The sequence below is a fragment of the Myotis davidii genome, unplaced genomic scaffold (assembly GCF_000327345.1).
Source record: "Myotis davidii unplaced genomic scaffold, ASM32734v1 scaffold668, whole genome shotgun sequence".
Taxonomy (NCBI): domain Eukaryota; kingdom Metazoa; phylum Chordata; class Mammalia; order Chiroptera; family Vespertilionidae; genus Myotis; species Myotis davidii.
In genome coordinates, this window is record NW_006299394.1 from 820,901 (window position 1) to 837,840 (window position 16,940).

A 16,940-nucleotide genomic window follows, 5' to 3' on the forward strand; every position below is an offset into this window, starting at 1 on the left:
GGTGGAGCTGAAAAGGAGTTGATTTTCCCACCTTATCTTCCTGGAAGGTGTTGCTAACGCTGCTGCAAAATCACACAGCTTGTTGGGGAGCCCCTGGAAAGCTGGCCATCAGGGTCCCCTGGCCAGGCCTAATTCTGCTTGGCTCACCGCAGGCTGATGGGAGTGCGCCCTGCAGGGAGTACCAGGAGCCCGGGCTCGGTTCAACAAAGTACAGCTGCATAGGTTGTTCAAGAGGACGGGCAGCTGTCCAGCGAACTCCGCACTACATCAGTCCCCCCACCCATCCGGACCCCCACCCCAGCCCCACCCACCATGGAGACCCATTTGGGTCTCTTGCACATGAGGTAATGCTGAGGAAGGCTTTCTGTGGTAGATTTCAGACTCTCCCTCCTGGTCCCAGCTAGAGATCAGGGTGGAATCCGAGGTTCCGACTGGGCGAGAGGTTCACACGGACCCTCTTATGTATGAATGTTGCCTCCTCTCCTTCTCACACGAATGCCGAAGACTCGGGTCTGTGAACATCCTGCATCCTGCCCTGACAACGGACACCTGTCACTCATCGCTCTCTGGGGGAGGGGACTCGGAGACGTGTGCGACACTCCAGTGCCCACGGGCCGTTAGTTCCCCACACCCTCGTCAGTGAGCGCAGAGAGAAGGCGCGTCTGTCCCTTCCACGTGACAGTTCGTCCCCTGGCTGCGGAGTGGGGTGCGGCAGAAAGTGGGCCAAGGCATGGACTGTGTCTGAGAAACTACAGGAGAACTTTCCTTGAAAGCTCCTCCGTGTTGGAGGCAGCGGGCTGTCGGTGGGAGGAACCGCAGCCCGGGTTCCGCAGCCCTCCACTGGGTCTTTGGTTCCCGCTGGTCCCTGGCCAGTTCCCCAGGCCCTGGCCCGAAGCTCCCTGCTCACACAGCGCAGGCTGACCCTGCTGTCTTAGGCGTCAGCTGCTAGAGCCTGCAGGCCCCGGGGCCGCCCCCAGGGCAGGCTGAGCCGGGCCTCACCTGGGACACGGTGATGCCGCACTTCTTGGCCAGCTCCTCTTTGGCTTCCTCACTGGGGTAAGGGTTGCTGAGATGGGAATAGAAATATTCATTCAGGATTTCCGTCGCCTGCTTGTTGAAATTCCGTCTCTTCCGCCTGCACGGGAGAAAGGGAGCAAATGAGACACAAAAAACGAGTTCACACCAAATTCACACCAACAGGGAGAGAAGGGGTCCACCGGGAGAGGACAGAACTGTGCCAAGGGGCTGGCTGCCACAGCCATCACATACCCACCTGCGAGACACCCACTGGGCCCGGAAGAGGGCCTGGCGCGGCAGAAGGACCGAGGGCTTGGCCTCCCAGCCCCGGAGCGAAGGGGCATCTCCAGGTAAGAACAGCCCCACCTGGCAGATCAGACGCCCGCTGCCTGCTTTCATGCTCACACAGGTGGCTGAGCCCAAGACCACTTTTTGAATAAAAGCGTTTTTCTGCCTTTAAAAAAAAGTGCTAATTGAACTAATTTAAAGTGAGAATTCCTTCACTGCCTCCTCCCAGAAGGCCTTGTGTGGGGACACGGCTCACTGCAGACTCTGGTCGTCCCCCCAACCCCGAGCAGGGGCCTCCTTCTTTAAAATAAAATTAGCTCACTTGCCTTTCTTGCTTCTATCAAAAGCTTTTCCTTATGGACAAGATGCTCAGAACGTCCCTGGTTGTGCCAGGATAGAGTTTCCCAATTTAGCCAACAAAAAGCATGGACCACCGTGCTAGACAGGAAATTCAGCTAATATTGTGTTTTCCAGTCCCGCGTGGATTAATTAACACGATGAAGTGCCTGATTTTACCGGGTGAGCACCATCTGTCCACAGGTATGAGCCACATCTGTCCAGACACTGCAAGACGAGTTGCTCTCCCCAATCACGCTGGGTTTCTGGGTCACCAGCATCAGAACTGGGCAGTTGAGTTAAAAACCCAACTGAAAAGTAGGCAAGTGTCTGAAGCTCCCGCGTGATGGGGTCTCGGGGGGAGCCCGAGCTGCCTCGGTACCAAGCTTGTCCTCACATCACCTCTGGCTTCCTCTGGGCCTGGAGAGAGTTGTTCGGGGCCTGGGGCCCTGTGCCCCGAACGCTGCCCTGATGGGGAGAGCCTCGTTCACGTGGGGGCAGTCTCCCGGGAGGCCTCACCTCCCGGTGGGCCTGCTCCCCACTCCTTCCCGGCTGTCAGCCTGGGCCACACAGCCTAGGCTGGTGAAACCCCAGGGCCAGGATCTGTCAGGATTTAAGAAACTGAGCGGAAGTGACACATCCCAGGACAGGGGCAGGGACGCAGACACCGGCTACTCGCTTCGGCTTTAAGTGTTATCAGCTCGCGAACCAGGCCGTTCAACCTCCGAGAGTTGGTCTTTAGACTTTGATTTTAAGAAATATGGACGTGGATGAATTATTCCCGGATAAATGCAGCATATTAGAGAACAAACTCCTTGAATCTGGCAGATTTTAGAGTGGGACACGTAGGCATTGTGGACTTACGTTGCTAAGCACCATACATGCTGTCCCCTGCCCTAACCTAACCCCAAACCCTAACCCTACCCAAACCCTAACCTAACCCCAAACCATAACCCAACCCTAACCCTAGCCCTACCCCTAACACTACCCCTGACTCTACTCCTAACTCTAACCCTAACCCAACCCTAACCCTAACCCAACCCTAACCCTAACCCTAACCCAACCACAATTCTAACCCCAGCCCTACCCCTACCCCTAACACTACCCCTGACTCTACCCCTAACCCTGACCCGAGTCTGAGCCCTGCTGTGCCCTGGTCCTGGATACAGGACACAGCTCTGGCTTTTCGGGGGTCCATCCTGTCCCTGGTGCCCATTCCCCCCAATCCTACCATCCTACCCATGCTTACACAACTTCCCCAGCCTCACCCATGCACCCCGTCCCCCAAAGACACTCCTGGCTTCCACACTCTGCCTTCCCACCCACCGTGCCTTTCTCAGCAGCATGTGCACAGGTGTGTCTGTCTCCCAACTGCCGGGCGGTCCCCACGGGAGGGGCTGTTCCGTGCTCATCTGAAACCCGAGTGCCGGCCCACAGTGAGCACTCAGGCCACGCTGCGTGGCTGCTGGAGGGTGCTGTCTACGGCTCCTGCCACGCTGACCCCACGCTTCTCTGAGACTCAGGTCTGTGCCCACCCTGACTCCCTCCTGGCCACTCGGGGTTGGCAGTTGTGTCCCAGGAGTTCACGTGCGGTTTTGTGAGGCGTCTAAGAGCCTCTGTGCCGTGAGATGAGCTCCCTGAAGGCTGGGCCCATGCACGCCTTTTTCATCTTTGTTGTTCCAGTGCTGGCTCAGCATCTGGACTCTATTCGGTGAACAAATCCATCTCTACAGAGCCCTTCTGAGCGCCTCCCGGGTCCTTCCTCTTCCACGGCCCCGTCGCTGTTCCCTTTCTGCAGCCCCTCTATCGGGCGAGGCGCACATGGCACTTCTCATCATGGTTACCTTCTTGCTGTTCTCGCCAGCAAAATGTTATCGAAAAAGGCAAATTGTTGCCAGACATCATTAAGAGCAGCGGTCGCCAACCTTTCGGACCTCACGGACCACCAGTCCAACGTAAATACCGCTGGTTGGCGACTGCTGATTAAGGGGGTTTATAAGTCCTCTCTCTTTTAACTGCAAAGAAAAGGAGTAGAGTTCGGATTCTGAGCGCGAGCCTGCTAGGTCTCCGTGCTTGCACCTTGCCCGTAAACCGCTTTAATCTCCACACTTGCGCAGCACGAGGCTTGGTGCATGGCATGAGATGATGAACATTGAATGAATGGGTGAATTAATGAATGCGTGGAATTTTTAAGCCGCCATTTTCTGGCTCAGTTAAGCCAACGTAAGGCAGAGAAAAAGGAAATGACTTGCATGGACGAAACCTGGGCAGAGCTCAGGGGAAGAGGGGGAGGCGGATTCTACGGAGCCCGTGGGGACCCACGCTCAGAGCTCCTGGGACACTGAGAGCAGCGCAGGCTCTGGTCCTCGGGTGGAAGTCCACGGAGAGGGGGCACTGGGCTAACGCTTGCCTGGCGGGACCCCCCCTGCCGGCCGTGCGGGCCGCCTGTTGGAGGGGCGGCTCCCAGAGCCTGGACCTGCCCCAAAGTTGTGGGAACTGAACTCCGCCCGTGGAGAGAGTTTGGAAGAGGCCCCGCGCCTCAGGTGAGTCCGGCTTCGGCCGGCACCTGGGTCATAGCTTTGTGACCCCAGGCAGCAGGGACGGTGAGGCACTGTGTTAGTGGCTAAGTCTGTGGCTGTGTTAGGAGACAACTGGGAGCGAACACAGGGGTGTACACAGCACAGCAGGAACATGTGCGTCTACATGTGTGGTGACCTAGCACACATGCATCCCCTTTGCGTGTTGCCCCTCCCTGTTACCCCTCGCTCTCTGCTGAGCCCCCGCAGCCTGGCCCGCGGCAGCGGGGAGGGGCCATGACTGCCCGGCAGGCGCCGCACACTGTATTTGTGCTCAGAAAGCCATTGGCTCAGCCCTGGATGGCGTTGGGTTATATTCTTTCACTGACACCAAATATACCCTGAGAATCAGCGCCAAGAACGACAGGGTCAGCTGTGCTCACTGGGACCGTGGCTCAGAGGCCACGATTCAGAGGTCGCACCCCACGCAGGAACGAAGGTCCCTGGAAGGGATGGTCTCGGGCCAAAGGAAATGGTCGGCGTGGAGGCCATGGGAGCTGAGGCCCTGGCTTTGCGTCCGACCGCGGCCCGGATGCACCAGGATTGCAGCAAGGACAGTCTGGGCGCCGGCCTGCCCCCTTCTCCCCGCCTCCTTTCTTGAAAAGAACTCAGTCTGGGTCCAACTTTTCTTTTTTTCAGTATCTGCCAACATAAATACCAACTCCAGCATTTTAACAAGGGGTGTTGCCATGGGGATGGCAGAGTGGCGGCCGCCTGTCACTTGCAGGCCGCCCTGCGTGAGAGAAGCCAGGCTGGCGGCCTTGGAGGAGGGGGACGCAGGGTCCTGCCTCGGGGACCCCCTCCTCACTCATGGGCACGCCCAGCCAGGAAAAGCCATCTTCAGTTTTACTTTCTCTTGGCTATTCCGCCGGCCCAGAGGCAGGCTGCTGGCTGGCGTTCTCACTCTACGCTCCAGGGGGCCCACAACACACCGAACAGCAGGGAGTGAGGGGATGCCGGGCCTGTGGGCGGCAAAGGCCACTATGGAGCAGAGAGAAACACACGATTCCAGGAGAGATAAATGCAAAGAGAGCAGCCAGCCTGTCTGAAGAAGCTACGGCTGTGAAACGGTGCACCCCTGACACATCTAACTGTTCAATGATAAAAATCGGAGAGTGGGATTGTCTTCAGAAAATGGCACAAGGAAGGTGACTCCGCCTTCGTGGGAGATGCCCCTGGGGAGGAGGTGCAGCCAGAGAGGCAGCCTCTCCGAGGGGCGTCTGCAAGATCACATGCTGCTTCCCCGACAGCAGGTGCGATCCCCACGCCACCCGGCTGGGAACCGGCGCCGGAGAAGTCCAGCACTGCCCGAGCCCTCTGGTCTGGGGAGGAGGGGCTGAGAGCCATGGCTTGTCATCTGTTCTCAGGTTCGGTCTTAAAGGCCTTTGTATCCATGGTTTCAACTGAATTCTTTGAACTCACACGAGGCCCTGAGCAGCAATCCCAAAGAAAACATGGAACCTGAGCCAGATTCGGCCCCTGTGCACCAGCCCTTGCTCCCTGTGGCCCCGGGACCGGGTCTCACCGTCTGTTCTCCTAACCTCAGCCTGGATCGTGGCAGTGGCGATTGGCCTGCACACGGCCCGGAGGGGGTCTCAGCTCTCAAATGGAACTGCCTTTCCAGGGAACGTGTCGGGCCGGGTGCTAGTGAGACCCTATAAAGACAGGCCCATAGAGGAGGTCCCCGCCCCGGCCGGGCGCTCAGTGGGTTAGAGTGTCGTCCCCCATACATCAAGGTTGTGGGTTCCATCCCCGGTCAGGGCACATACAAGATCCAACCAATGAATGCATGAATAAGTGGAACAGCAAGTCAATGTTTTTTTCTTTCTCCCCCTCCCCCTCCCCCTCCCTCTTCTTCTCCTATACAGAGTCAACTAATGAATCGAGTATGAATGCAAAGATGGGTGGAACAACAAGCCAGTGTTCTCTGTTCTCTCTCTCTCTCTCTCTCTCAAATCAATAAATTTAAAAAAGGAGGTCCCCAGTAGTAGGAAAAAGTCCTGCCTTTGCTGTCCCTGTAGCCACGTCATCCTTGCTCCAGAATGGACGCGACCCTCCAGCCCCACGCTTCCTGCAGCTCTGGCCACAGTGGCCTCCCTGGCCCACGCGCTTCCTTGGCTCCCTGGGGAAACCGGGGTCTGGAGCGGGGCCGCAGCCCCAGCCCCCTGGATGCTCCCAGAGGCCCGGCCGAGGGCGACTTACCGCGCGTCCAGGAACCGGGAGCGCAGGATCATGACGGCCTCGCACGTGCTCTGCTTGAGCTGCATCTGGATGGAGCTGAACTTGCGGTGGATGATGCTCACCATCCGCTCGATCTCCTTCGGGGAGATGGGCCTGGTCCGGCTCTGCTCACGCAGCAGGTTCATCACGTGGGTGGTGAACTCATTGCAGGCCTGCGGGGACAGGACACACAGGTGAGGGCCGGCGGGCGTGCGGCGCCCCGGGGTGTGGGTGCGGGGACCCACAGGGCATTGCAGGCCTGCGGGGACAGGACACGCAGGTGAGGGCCGGCGGGCGTGCGGCGCCCGGGATGTGGGGGCAGGGACCCACAGGGTGTGGGTGGCATTCTGTCAAGTCGGAGGCACAGACCAAGTAATGGCCTGACGCTAACCTTGGGCCATCTATAGATTTTAAGAGAAAAGAAAATTTTTAATCATGTTTCGATCTTTTTTCCCATGATTTTACTACTGTAAAGGACAAGAAGATAATTTCAGTGTAAAATACAGGTCACAACACTCCCCCTCACCGTGTTCACAGCCACAGAGAGTGTGGGGCCACAAAAGTACGTCCTGCCTCGTCCACGGAAGAGTGGAATCCTGGGATTCTAAGCTTCCCACCAACTCATTTCCACTCCTGCTTTTGTAACAAGGAGTCCCTCCTCGCTGGCCTCTGGCAGGCCCCGTGCCCACAACGTGAGGGGCCCGCAGGCACAGCCTCACGCGGGGCTTAGAGGGTTCAGGGGCTCGCCCTGCAGACAGGAGCCTCGCAGGGTGTAACCGCGGTGCCCTCGGGCCCAGGCATCCTGGCCTCCCCTCTGACCCGCTGCCCTTTCCTTTAGTGTCTGTCCTTATCACCCGTAGCCAGGCTTCCCCGCTCGGCACTCAGTAAAGCACCTGTTCCCAGGTGAACTCACGCAATGTCGTCAGAGTGTATTGTAAAGGAAAAGGCTGCTGTGAGAACCCAAGACTCAGAGGGTCCAGCCCAGCCTTAACCACGAAATGCGTTCGTCATCGACAACAGGCGTTGCCACGTTTCAGCAGCACGAAGCCCTCCTGTTGGTCAATGACACAGCGACAGTACCAGCCACAGCCCCTCCCCGAGCCTCCTCTGAGGTTCTGCCCAAAGGTACACAGAGATGCACCCTCTGGGACTGGGAGGCTGGCCTTGACCTGCCTCCTCGCGGATTTGGGTGAACGCTTTCACCACCCAGAGCTCCCTCTGTTCGTCTGGGTGGACGCGGCCATTCCTGACCCTCTAGCGAGCCTGGCAGTGCCCACACTCCTGAGCCGTGCCCTGCGGGTGGGGCCCGTCACTGGGACACAGCAGAGGCCGAGGAGGAGTCCCCTCTGGGACTCCCTTGGCTGAGGGCCTTCGGGAGTCACCTAACATCGCGTCTCTGCCTCATCTTCCTCATTAGTGACGTGGGTGACAACAGCCACTGCGGAGGTGCGGCGAGCAGGAACTGAGTTACTGTGTACATGCTGGGCCATCTAAACGTGTGCCACTGTCTCTTCAAAGTCCGATAACTTAGGAGCCCAAGGTATTATCACAACTGGTGAACTCTCAGGCCTCAGACTCCGTCCTGGTAAAAACAAAAGGGCTCCCAGGTACCTTCCCTCTACTCTGCAGACACCTGATGAGGACCAATCCATGGACAATCGGTCCAGGTGGCCTCTGCTCTCCAATAAGATGCTACCATGGAAACAGGCTCTGTATTGTAAGTTTCTTCTGCCCTGAAGCACCCAACTTTGTGGACAGAAAAGAGGGTAAACCCAGCAGTGAGCTGTGGGACTCCAGGAGGCTCGGGGTGGGGTGCGGGTTCGGGGCAGCAGCTTCACCTCGGGGACCAATGAGGAGGCATTGCCAAGGGCACTGGTTCCCACTGCAAAGCTACGGGCGGGTCCACAATTCATGTGCTTCGCTGCTGAGAATAAAAGTACTCACACTGCCTGCTGTTAGGGCTTTTTCCCTGGGGCCTTCTGCTCAGCCACAGGCAGACAGTGGAGTCCCCCACCCATTGGCCAGCGGCAGCCAGACAGCTGCTGGCCAGCTGCTCAGATGTGTGGCGGCAGCTTACGACATTCCAAGTCCGGGAAGATGGACAGAACATCCCGACCCAGGTCTCTCCAGACCTCGACTGCCTGCTTCCCTTCTCCGTCCCCCGGGCTCGGCCCTGTGCTGGGCTGCCCTCTCAGAACCATGGCCGGTTACAACTGCCAGTCAGTGCAACCCACACAGCGGGCGGTTTCTGGGACGGTCCCTTCCCGGAGCCAGAGCTGCAGCCCCCAGGGGCGGCGGTTTCTGAAAGGCTGTTCCTGGGAGAGCAAACGGAGGAAACGCCTCTGAGCAAGTCTGGCTCCGGGCCCTGGATCGCCCTTACATCCGCCTTCTTCCCTTAACCCTTCCCCCAGGAGGGGAGGCCAGTCTCATTGGGGGTGCGAGCGACCTGCCCAGGTCAGCCCTGGAGACTGGCCCATCCACGTCCCGCAGCACTGCTTACAGGAGCTGGGAGCCTGCAAAGCCGCGGGAGCCCCGTTTTCTGAAGAAAGCAGGTGGGCCAGCTCCCAGGTTCCTGCCATGGCGTCTTTGTTAGAGCAGCCAGCTCCCCAGGCCTCCGCCTCAGGGTGGCTGCTGAAGACGTGTTCCAATCCCGTCTAAAGAACAAAATAATTCCTCCCCTTCTTTCTATTGAGAATCTCCAGCAGCTGCGGACCAGTAACCCGGTGGGCAGTGCGGTGCAGGCAGCTGTGACAGGGCTCCTTACACCTGGCTCTCTACCAGCAACAAACTAAAATTAAAACAACACACACACAAAACTATCCAAGAGTCAACTTGATCATTGCATCTAGGTACGAACACCACTTCCTCTACTGAGCTTTCCTACTTTTCCAAAAGCTGCCAGAGGGATGGTCACAGAAAAGTGAGTAAGATCGGTCCCAGCGGACCAGCTGGGAGGCTAACGGCATAGGCACAGGCCCCTACAGCCTGCTCTTCACTATAATAAGCAGCACAACTAATATGGACATGAGATTAAGCACCAGATGTGCTGAGTGGATTCGGCTCTCAGCCGGAAATGCCCGCGTGGGTGAGGCGGTGATTTCTTAGTCCTTCTTCAGAGGGATGGCCAGGGACCATCCCCACCACACGTGAGCAGGGCTCTGTGACGGTGGGCTCCCCGGAGCACCCAGGACCCAGCACCTTTGTCAGGGGCACAGGTACCTGCTGAGGGTGAACATGACCCCAGGCTCCTGGGGCCAGCAAGCAGTCCACAGAGCCACGGAGGGTGGGCTCGGCCCTTTGTGGCCACAGCCGGGCCCCAGGGCAACCTGCCTACACTGGCTGAGCCCCAGGCACATCACCTGACCTTGGACCTCCGTTTCCTCACCTGTACCAATCGGAGATGATGACAGTACCTGTCCCGGGCACCCAAGCACAGGATACCCTGGAGGAAAATGCAGTAGTCGTGGCTTCCTCATTTGGGGTGACAGAGGAGTGTTGGGGTTAAATCAGGAAGACAGTCAGTTCTATGCTGAGAACAAAGCCAGTTCCCAATACCTTCCCACCTAACGTCCACTCCAGGGCTGGGTGTAGCGGGGAGGCCGCAAGCCGGGCTCTCCTGTGCCCGGGAGTTGGGCGTGAGCTCCCTGGATGCCAGGCCAGGCAGTTATGCCAGAGACAGGCTGACTGGTGGAGGGAAGGAGGAAGAAGCCAGAGGCTGGGAACCTTCATAGGAAATGTCCCTGTAGGAAATATCTTCCCAGGGTGCCCCATCCCTCAGGGCGACTGCCCTCTGGCTCCTGAGTCAGCCAGCTCTCCACACACACCCCTGGGCCCGGGAATGTCCACACAAGCCAATCTGCGGCAGGGCCGTGGTTCTGTCCCCAGAAGGCAGGGGTGGCACAGCTGGCTTCCCCAGGCCTGGCCCAAGCGCCAGTTTATCTCATTAACCAAGGGCCTTGGCAGAAATGCACTTCGACGGTAGGTAGATCTGAGTACAACAATGAAACCTTCTTCACTTTAACTTCTTAAATGCCTACTTCTACTTTAAAAATTAGATTGTCTATTAAGTTTGCATCTGCCTTCTACCTAGGCAGTCGTAAGTGGATTGGAGGGCAGGGCCTTCCCCTTTTGCTCTTCCTCCCTCTTCTTTTGGGACCCAAGGAAGGAGAGAAAGCCAGGCGCTTGACAGTCAAGGTAGGAAGTCAGCTGTGGAGTCAGGACAAGGTTGCCATCAAGGCGGGGAAAACAGACACCTGCCAATCAATGAGGGAAGGCTGGTGTAGGGGCTCCTGGACATGGGACTGCTCATGCCGGCCATGGAGACAGCTTGATGTGTGAGTGTGTCACTGTCAGCCAGTGTGAATGTGTATGAGTGTGTGTCACTCTGTCAGTGTGAGTGTGTATGAGTAACTGAGTCTATGAGTGTGTGTAAGTGAATGCATAAGTGTGTGTGAGTGCATGTGTGTGTGAGCATGTGTGACTGTGTCTGTGAGTGTGAGAGACTGAGTGTGAGTGAGTGCATGTGTGTGAGATTGTGATTGTGTATGTGACTGAGTGTGTGAGAGTGATTGTATGAGTGTGTGAGACTCTGACATTGTGAGTGTGAATGCATGTGTGAGATTGTGTGTGTGGCTGAGGGTCAGTGTGTGAGAGTATGTGTGTGAGATTGTGAGGTTGTGTGTGTGTGAGTGAGTGTGAGTGTGAGAGTGAGCGTATGTGTGTGTGAGTGCACGTGTGTGAGTGAGCGTGCGGGTATAGAGGGGAGGTCTCAGCTGGAGGAACCCCTCAATGAGAATCCTCACCCTCACAGATGGCTCTGCCCTTCGCAGCCGCTCCCACCCTTTCCTGTAACAGCCTCAACTCCAAGAGCTCAGCTCTTTGCCAGGAACCACCACCCTGGGGAAGCTTGTGGAACACTGGGTCCTGCAGACCATTGCAGGGGACACACTCACTCCCACGCGCACTCACAGACACGGTCACACAGGCCCCACACCATTGCAGGGGACACATGCACTCCCACATGCACTCATAGGTCCTACAGGCCTCATACCACTGCAGGGAACACACTTCCACAGACACGGTCACACAGGCCCCACACCACTGCAGGGGACACACTCACTCCCACACACACTCACAGGCCCCACAGGCCCCACACCATTGCAGGGGGCAGGACTGGAACCTATGTCTGTCTGACTCTAGGGCCCCAGAGACCCTGCTCTGTTCATGGGGGCGGAGGGCACCCGGGCATGCCCTGCACTATGTGAAAGGAAGGCGTGCTGGACTGCAGGTGACGGAGTCGGGGTGGAGCGAGGCCGGCGGGCATTACCTGCTCATACTTCTCCAGCTCCGTGTGGTAGATCTGTCTGATTTGCGACAGCTTGGCTCTGTAGTCCGAGTGCTCCACCGAGTTGTCAGAACCGGCCCCTCCAGAGGCCGCTGCGGCCGCTGCTGCCGCCGCCGAGCCGCCCCCCTTCTCGGGACCTGCCACCCCCTCCGCCAGCAGCATGTTGTCCAGTCGCATCAGCTGGGGGTCTGTGGGCTCCTCTTCCTGGGCACCCCGGATACTCAGAACTGCAGGGAGACAGAGAGGGGCGTTAGTGGGCACCAGAAGGGGAAAACCAGAACTGAAAGCACTCACAGTGCCTGGGGCGGCGAAGAACGGGCCTGCAGGTGCCTGCAGTGTGGTGCCCAGGCGGTGAAGGGCGGGGCTGCAGGTGCCTGCAGTGTGGTGTCCGGGCAGTGAAGGGCACGGCTGCAGGTGCCTGTAGTGTGGTGCCCGGGCAGGCAAAGGGTGGGGAGAGGGGGGACTAAGGGAGGGAGTGATCTAGTTGGTCAGCAGGGCAGCGGGTGGTTCCTTCACCCTGGCACACCCTGCACCCGGCACAGCTCAGCACACCCAGTGAGGGTGCCAGCAGCCAGGTCTTTGCCCAGAGGGAGCCTGGGAAGAATGTCCAATGAAGAAACATGGGAAAGCACTGGGAGGGGCAGGAAAGGAGGGGAGTGACTGAGGCCCGGGAGCAGCAGTCCCGAGCTTGTCCACACGCTGGGGGTGGGCTGGCAGGGTCCTGTGACCCATGGAGACGTGCCACTGGATAGGCCTGCAGGTGCCTGCAGTGTGGTGCCCAGGCAGGCAAAGGGTGGGGAGAGGGGGGACTAAGGGAGGGAGTGATCTAGTTGGTCAGCAGGGCAGCGGGTGGTTCCTTCACCCTGGCACACCCTGCACCCGGCACAGCTCAGCACACCCAGTGAGGGTGCCAGCAGCCAGGTCTTTGCCCAGAGGGAGCCTGGGAAGAATGTCCAATGAAGAAACATGGGAAAGCACTGGGAGGGGCAGGAAAGGAGGGGAGTGACTGAGGCCCGGGAGCAGCAGTCCCGAGCTTGTCCACACGCTGGGGGTGGGCTGGCAGGGTCCTGTGACCCATGGAGACGTGCCACTGGATCAGCGGGGCAAGAGCTGGTTCAGGGAAGGGTGCACCTCGTGAGCCCGGGGGTGTGCCAGTGAAGGGCTGTGTCTGAAAGGCAATGAGAACCAACCAGAAGAGTGGTTCACCGGGAAACCCACTCCTGCATCACATCCCTGAGGCACGTGCCTGTGCAATGGGCCGTGCGGACCCGCGGTGGCCCTCAAGGTGGAGGGTAGAAGGCGTGACAGAGAAACAGCAGTCAGTTGCCTCCCAGACATGCCCCAACCAGGGATCGAACCCGCAACCTAGGAATATGCCCCGGCCGGAATGGAACCTCCCGGGGCGTGGGACGGCGCTCCAACCACTGAGCGGGCGGCCAGGCCTCGCTTCCTCTCTTAAACAACCAACAGGTAGCACAGTGACGCACAGGCCCGCGTGCCGACCTAGTTACTATTTTTCTTGGCCTGGACAACGGCCTGGTTTTCAATCAAACAAGGAAGGAAATGTCTGGCTGGAAGGGACCCCGGGAGCAGCCGTGCCCGCTGCGGAGGGCCAGGCGGACCAGGGTGGACGCCCGCAAGCATGAAGGACCACTGAGTTGAGGGAGATTTAAAAAATCCCATTCGAACTGTTAGCGTTTCACTGAGTCTGCCCTTCTCTGCGTCCTATGGAAATACTTTCCGCAAGAAATGAGGATGCACTGAAACGTAACCTGATTGGTTTCTAAATGTGGCCAATGAGAAGTTGGCATGATAAAAACATGAGGCACCATAAGTGCTGGGGGATCCGATAAACTTCAGAGAAAAACATTGTCCCTATGGGACAGCAAGGATGAGAGCAGGCCTTCGCCTGCACTCTGTTCCGGGCAGGTTCTGCCTCCGACGGCCCGGGGCTGCCACAGGGGCGTGAGGGAGCCACGTGCCCAGCTCACACCCTGCACGCACATCTGGGCCCACGACACACGGGTGTGGGGCTGCTAGGCAAAGCAGCCAGTTAAACAGATCCCGCCAACGTGAAATAAACGAGAAGGCGATGGCTTAAGCAGAACCGACGCTCCGACGCGGGCGAGCAGGAGACGAAATGATTATTTAAAAGGTCCCCTTTATCTCCGGGCGCCTGCAGGACTCAAATGAGCCCTCCAGATCCAATTCCACGGCGGAGCTGTTACCTAATCCGCAGCCATCACATGAGATCAGGTTCCGGCCCTGACGGCGCCGCTGCCCTGCCCTCCCGCGCTCCTAGCCCAGCAGCTGCCACTGAAGCGGGCCTTAAAGGGCCATCCCCCTTGCTGCCCATGCATGAGGGGGTTTAACAGGCCGCGGCTCAGAATTCTTGGCCATATTTCTTAAAGGAAGAGTTCCTTCTCACAAATCTACCCCCTCATGTCAGAGGCCAGTCCCAGCAGGTAAGTGATTTCTACAGAAATTGTCACACCCCTTTACATGCGTCTGAGGTCACAGCCACCCTCCCCCCACTGGCCCTGGGATAATCCTTTACTGAAACCCCCGAGATAGGAGGACCCCCCTGTTCTTACTCCGCCTTTCCTCTCCTGTAAACAGACCAATGCCAGGCTCAGCCCTGGAGCGGGTTGTCTGGCCTGAGCCATGACCCGGCCGGACCAGCTCCCAGCAGGGCCCACTAGAGGGCACTGTTTCTTCACCGAGGACAGGTGGGCTGGGAGGCCCCAGGTTAGCTGCCCAGGCTGGATTCACACCCACAGGTGGGGAGGAGGCCGGAGCTCAGAGAACATTGTCCTTGGATGTGCAGGGACCACACCTGGGCTTAGAGACAGACAGACAGCAGACAGGTGTTCAGGAGCAGGTGTGAGGCGACCTCCCCCGGTGGGTGCCCTCCCGCTCTCTGGCCACTCTCTCTGCCTGATGTGAAGGCACAGGGCGTCCCTCCAGGCAGGGAGTCCCACTGTCCACAGGCCGGGCTTCACGACCCCCGGGGGGAGGAGCGGGAGGCAGGGCTCTCTGCCTCGCCCCAGGCGGCTCTGCCACCCCGTCCGCCAGAACTCGGACAGGAGTTGGATGGCGATAGGATGCCCTTGTGTTTCCACAGAAAGAGCCACGTGCTGGTCTCCTGAAATACCAGTTACGCCTTTTATCTGTTCACGAGCGCTCGCACCCACGGAGTGGAATCACCTCATAAAAGGTGAAGTGAACTCCAAAGTCACGGAGCAGAGAACGGAAGACAAGGGCCAAGCAAAGGGCAGGGCCGCCTGGAACCTGGGTCCTGGACTCCAGCCTGGACTCGGGAAGCCTGAGGCTGGCCTCTCCCACAAAGGATCCGCGTGTGAATGCACATGTGCAGACACACACACACACACACACACACACACACTGTCCTTTGATGCCCAGGTCCTGACGGATCCTGGGATGAGGCAGGGAAGGAGGAAGTCCTCGCTGATGTCTGAATTTCTTGAAATTCCTGCAAATGCAAGGGCGCCCGTGAGGAACACTCGGCTCACGGACTCATCACTGACCGGCACCAGCGGATGCAGGAGTGTGTGGGTGCTGGGATTTCCACCAGGAGTCAGCATGGGCTTCAAGACGCCCCCAGGTTCCAACCCCCCAGGACCCTCACACCTCAACCAGCTGCCCTGTGGACGCCGGCGGCTGCCGGAGGAGGTGTGGAGACGGCAACCCACCATTCCCGAACGACTGTGGTCTCCTCCCTCGTTTCAGTTCCCAGGCGCAGTGACATCGCAACCCGAGGCTGCTCCCTCCATTGGGAGTGACAGTGACACCATTCGATGCTTCTGAACCAAAGGTGGGCTGAAAGCGTGTCCTCCTGTTCCTCACCCCACCCTCGGCCCGGGGGCTGATGGGAAACTCCTCTGTGTGGGCTTCAGTTTCTCCGTCCATCCATCCCGTGGAAACGAGTCACAAGGTCAGCTCCTGCGGCTGACATGCCGGCTCGAGAGAAGGTGCCTCAGACCCGACTCAGGCCCCACCCACTGCGGTCGGCCCAGGGAGCTTGTGGATGAGAAGGCCAGTCCCTGGGACCTTCCAACATGGCGGAGCACCTGTGCTGTCTGTCCCTCCGCCTTCCAAGCTCAGGGGCGCGGTGCGACCCACAGGCCTGGGGCCGCAGAGGCAGCCAGGGGTCAGATTCGCAGACAGACGTCCTGCAGCCCCCTCCACTTCCCTTCTCCTCCGGGCTCAGCAGGTAGAAGGCCGGGCCCGAGGGCTTCACAGCACAGCAGGATCTGGGAGGCCTGGCCTCGCGTGTAGGATGGGGCACGTGTCCTCTGCCTCGGTGGCTCGGGCCAGGCCTGCTGCTCGGGCCTCTGCCTGATTGGAGCTTCGGAGGACGGTGGGAGGTGGGACTTCACCCACGTGGGCCAGCCCTCCAGGCCCAGAGGTGGAGGGACAGGAAGCCCTGGGAGGCCTAGACCTCCTGCGAAGGAGCCACGGGCGGGAAACGGTTTCCTGCCAAGTTGTACATACAAAGCGTGAGAAGTGCGTCACCCTGTTAGTGTGCCCTGTGTCCCCTGGACACGGGAACACCTCAATGATGGCAGTTTCTAAAGGATGTGGCCTGGGAGGAAGCAGGAGAAGCCTCCATATTCATTTGCCTCGAGATGAACCTACCCTGTGGCTGAGAGGACCCGGCACCAGCACACTGCCCGCTGCCCCGGGGGAGCAAATCCACGGCAGATTTCTTCTAGTGCCTCCAGAACGCACAGAGGGCGCAGGCCCTCCTGCCAGCCCGCGGCATGGCGCGCGGGGCGCACAGCAGCGCGTGGGACAGAGCCGGGCCCAGGTGCCCTCCGCGTGACCTTGCCCCTTCCTCTGGGTTCCCTTACCACTCAGTGTCGACAACACCAACCACACTGTAGCTCTCTTAAGGATGCACTCGCGCTGTTTTTATAAAAGCACATGTCAGTGCTGGTGACGGGAGCTTCGCAGTTGTTGGTTGGATCTCAATCAGCCCCCTGAGGAAGGGCCGCGGGAGCACAGAGCGCGGAGCGAGGCAGGGCTAAGGCTTTGTCTGTGTGCGGGGGCCTGTGCCCCCCCCCACCACCACAGATGGGGACCCAAGGCCAGCGGGGCGCGCAGTGTCCTCTCCTGGGTCGCCTCTTTCTCCTCCT

At 58.9% G+C, this 16,940-nt stretch overlaps 1 protein-coding gene across 1 annotated transcript in view; it reads right to left on the minus strand.

Annotated features, from left to right (window-relative positions):
• Positions 1–16,940, minus strand: part of PBX1 (pre-B-cell leukemia homeobox 1) — a 203,373-nt gene that overhangs the window by 28,199 nt on the left and 158,234 nt on the right. The window contains exons 3-5 of the mRNA XM_006774990.2: positions 11,764–12,008; positions 6,420–6,610; positions 1,000–1,135 (exon numbers count right to left, since the gene is read on the minus strand). Of these exons, the coding sequence (XP_006775053.1) occupies positions 1,000–1,135; positions 6,420–6,610; positions 11,764–12,008 (572 nt within the window). The remainder of the gene's footprint in view (positions 1–999; positions 1,136–6,419; positions 6,611–11,763; positions 12,009–16,940) is intronic.